This window comes from Vicia villosa, linkage group LG7, assembly GCF_029867415.1.
Source record: "Vicia villosa cultivar HV-30 ecotype Madison, WI linkage group LG7, Vvil1.0, whole genome shotgun sequence".
NCBI lineage: Eukaryota > Viridiplantae > Streptophyta > Magnoliopsida > Fabales > Fabaceae > Vicia > Vicia villosa.
Window position 1 is genome coordinate 93492765 of NC_081186.1, and position 4147 is coordinate 93496911.

The following is a 4147-nucleotide window of genomic DNA, read 5'->3' on the forward strand; positions in this document are numbered from 1 at the left end:
GAAAATTAAGGACCTATGACCCTCTTGTTAAGGTTGTGTCAATGAGACTTTCAGCTTGGAGGAATCATGTTTCTAAGTCTCGGAGGGAGGCTTGTCCTATAGAATTCTGTTCACAAATCGACTCCTATTTTTTTCTTTCTTAAAGATACTAGTTAATGTATGAAAGAAGTTAGCTTTGGTGAATAGGAGGTTCCTCTGTAGAGGATCCAAAGGAGTGACTAAGGTAGCTTTGATTAAGTGGGAGGACCTATGCAAGCCTAAATAGGATGGTGGTTTAAGGATTAAGGATTCAAGGCTTGTGAACTTGGTTCCATAAAGTAAGTGGAGGTGGATAGTTCTTAGGGATATGATGTCCTCTGTGGTTCCTTGTTCGGTGCTAGGGTGAACGGTTTAAGGAAGGAATCCTTCTATTAGAGATGGGGTTCCCTTCTTGGTTCCTCACCAGATCAGGAGTCAAGTTGATTAACCTCTTCTTTTTCAAAGGTGGTTGGGGATGGTTTGAATACCAATTTCTGGAAAGTTGTTTGGGTAGGGAAGTTCCCATGACGTGTCTTGTTGATGTTTTTATTGGCTGATTGGCATCTATGTTTGGCTAAAATATAATAGAAGCAAAATATAATACAATGTATAAGTCTTGAAAAAATAAAATAACAAAACAGGTACAAGCAAGATGTTATATGGAATGTTATGACATCAACTCATGACATCACGCCTGCAAAACTGGAATAAAGATTCAGTTTGATTCTCAACAGATACAGAATATTCTATGAATATTATGTAATGCTATGTGGCGCAGATTTAAAGGTCAATAGAATCCAGTCATAATATTGAAGAATCAAATCAGAATATTGAAGATTCAGCAGTTTCTAATTTTGGAGATAAATAAGGAAACTTGTGATTGAAGACCTTTCTTTTAGCAGAAGATATCTGCAGATTTGTATCAGCCAGGAGTGGTGCGGTTTGTAAGCCCAAGTCTAATTGGGAATAGGTTATAAATAGAAACCTTTGCAACCTAGTTTAAAAAAAATATAGAAAACCGTGTTTAGAAAAGATGTAGTCATTAGGGTTTCTATAGGTAGACCACCCATGTTATGGGATGACTGCCATGTCCTTCTCGAAACCTGTAGGTAAGAGAAACTATTGTTCTCACTCGAAACCTGTAGGTAAGAGTTTAGTATTGTGTTCTTGATTAAAGTTGTGAAGCAAGATCAAGTTAGTGTTCATTGTTAATTGTTTAAATAGCTGTTGCAGGGTTGTAACAGTTAGGTATCACTAGGGAGTGAGCAGAGGTTATCTTGTCTTAGATGGAGTTCTAAGAAAAAGGTTGCATTGGGTAGTGATTAGGTAAACCAGAGGTTGTTTATCTGTAAACCAGAGGTTGTTTATCTGTAAACCAGAGGTTGTTTACATAAAATAGTACTACTGATAGTGAAATCTTCTTCCTGGCTTGGTAGCCCCCATAGTATGTAGTTAAACCGAACTGGGTTAACAATTAACTGTGTTATTTATCTTCTGCATTGTATTGTTTGTTCAGTCTTGGATGTTGTAACATCGCGTATAACACCAAGCTCAGGTTTGATAGCTGATCCGTTTACAGAACCAATAAATATTACAATCTGGTTATGTTGACTGAACATAAATGATCCCAGTATTCATGGACTCCTTCTTAGGGGTAATTAAAAATTGGGGATCTTTCTGTTCTGCCTTTGCTAAGCTAATAACAGATCAGATATCTTGACATCGTGATTGACATCCTGAGTCAGTCATACCAGAATTTCATGTCTCTTTTGAGATGTTACTTCTCATTTTAGAGCAAAAGTATCAAGTTTTAAGGTTGATAGGGAACTAAATATGAGATGTTAGGGGTTGGTAATTTAGGGGGAGGATTCTCTCCTTGCCCATAAAAAAGAGCTTATAGTAAAGTTAATTAGTTCTATAGTTAGGGTGGTAAAGCAAGGTTGAGTGGATGTCTATGAATGGATCTTATATCTTATAAGAGGTTTTTTGTTGAGGATTGCCTGTGTTAAGCTTTCTTATCTCTTTGGTTGTCGGCGAGGAAGTTTGGTCATCCCGGGTGATTTTTGGGGTGGCAAAGGTTTGGAAGAGTTGGGGGCCCTTTCTAAGATGGTGGTTTTTCTTGAAATATTTTACAGGTTAGGCTTTCTACCAATTTGAATCTTTTTAGACGCCAAATTTATTCAGATGATATTGGTGTGATATTTGCAGTTTGAAATATTTGAAAAATGCGTTATAAAGTTATCTTCAGTTACCAAAGAATGACAATTAATCACATGATGGCTTCAATTACTAGTTTGACATGGAAGTGGGTTCACGCTCATGCTCTTATTATTATTTTTTATATTTTTTAACATGCTTTTCTATTAAAAACCACAAATTAAAATAAAAGTTTAGTTAAGGCCAAAATGTGATGACGATGACTATTCAACACGTGGTGTTACTAGCCAAATCATTTTATTATATTTGTTTAATTGTGATTAATATGCTATCTTTTTTAATAAATAATTATTTACTATTATAAAATAATTATTTGTTTGACCATTGACTATAGGTACAGAATATAGAATGTATACATTATATGTTTCTCAAATAATTCAATGTATTAATTAGAAATATTCTAATAGTAAAATCAAATCAATAATAAATTATACATAATTATGACTAAAGGGAAGAAAGTAATGGGGGTGTTTGGTTCAGCGTTTATAATAAAAACAAAAACGTACGTTTTAGTGACATTTTGCTTTGAGTTTCAGAAGCTAGAAATTGTAGCTTTACCTGGACGCGCGTCTATGGCATATTTTGTCGTAGAAACAAACACACCATAAATAGTTTTCAAAAATAAATATTTAAAATAAATTTCTAGTCTTAAATAACATATTTATATTCTAAAATATAGTTATAAATATTGATTAAAGTTTAAGTTTTCAAAGTTTTGAAAAGTACATTGTTTATAGCTCATATTTTATAATAATACCAATACACATAATTATCTTAAAGGATAATTTTCTAATAAACAATTGCATTTTATAATACTGCTATAAATATTCTCACACATTACCTCTATGATTATAATTTTCAACAATGGCAGATAATATCTTTTCTCAAAGATCTCCCTCCTTTGACAGGTGCATCAGTCACCCTGAAGAACTCTTAGAGGATCTAACCACACCTTTCTCGAAGAGATCCAGGGGTAGACCTAAGGGCTCCAAGAATCAACCTAAACCACCTACCATGATCAGGGTAGACCCTGAAAACTTCATGGAACATATTTTTATTGAAATCCCTGCTGGAAAAGATGTCATCGAGTCGATAATAAAGATGGCATGGCGTCATCAAGTTGATATATTAGTGTTGAAAGGTTCAGGTCTTCTTTCGGAGGTTACGCTTCTCAACTCGGCGCCCCTAAACTCCCCATTCACTATCAGAGGAAACTTGCAAATGACATCTCTTACTGGAACTTATTTTAATCCGAAATCTGATCGTGTTCCTTCAGAGTTTGTCCTCGACCATGCTTATTCTTCTTTTACCATTTTCCTATCTGGAAATCATGGTCAAGTATTTGGTGGAGTTGTTAGAGGAAAGGTTACGGCTTCAAGTGTCGTTCGGATTTCCGCTGCTCTTTGTAGGAAGCCAAAGTTTTATAGGGTGGCCCCCAACAATGGAGAAATACGTGAGGATAAAAAGGTTGATCCAAGACTTGGCGGTGCTGTCGTCCATAATGATGTTGTTCTAGAACATAACAAAAAAAATAACTTTACCAATGTGTCCAATGCTTATGCACTGGCACAACCCCCCTTTTACAAATAATTACGATATATGAATTGGAATTTGGTGGATTTGCGTGTTGTTGTTTTCAAAGCCTTTCATTAATGTTGTAATAAAATGTGCTTAATTTTGTTGTTTTTATACAACCATTTCAATATAAAATAAAACATGTTGTTATTCTTTTTCTTTTTTTGCATTGTATGTTGTATTTATCTTGAAAATGTATCATGGTTTTTCTTTTTAAAGTGGGTGTATTTGGAGCATAATCAAACTTTTATCGAGTACTTAAAAAATAAAATAGATGAGGTCTCTCCTATGTAGGATAAGAGAATACTCTATTAGTTTGAATATGTGAATAACTCAT

At 34.3% G+C, this 4147-nt stretch overlaps 1 protein-coding gene across 1 annotated transcript; it reads left to right on the top strand.

Annotated features, from left to right (window-relative positions):
* The first annotated feature begins 3099 nt into the window (after positions 1-3099).
* On the top strand, positions 3100-3825 carry LOC131619714 (AT-hook motif nuclear-localized protein 28-like). The gene has a single exon (XM_058890781.1). The coding sequence runs from the start codon at positions 3100-3102 to the stop codon at positions 3823-3825; it is 726 nt and encodes a 241-aa protein (XP_058746764.1).
* The last annotated feature ends 322 nt before the right edge of the window (positions 3826-4147 follow it).

What these genes read in the sequence shown, in the direction of transcription:
- LOC131619714 (XM_058890781.1), top strand. Translation starts at nt 3,100, where the DNA reads ATGGCAGATAATATCTTTTCTCAAAGATCTCCCTCCTTTGACAGGTGC.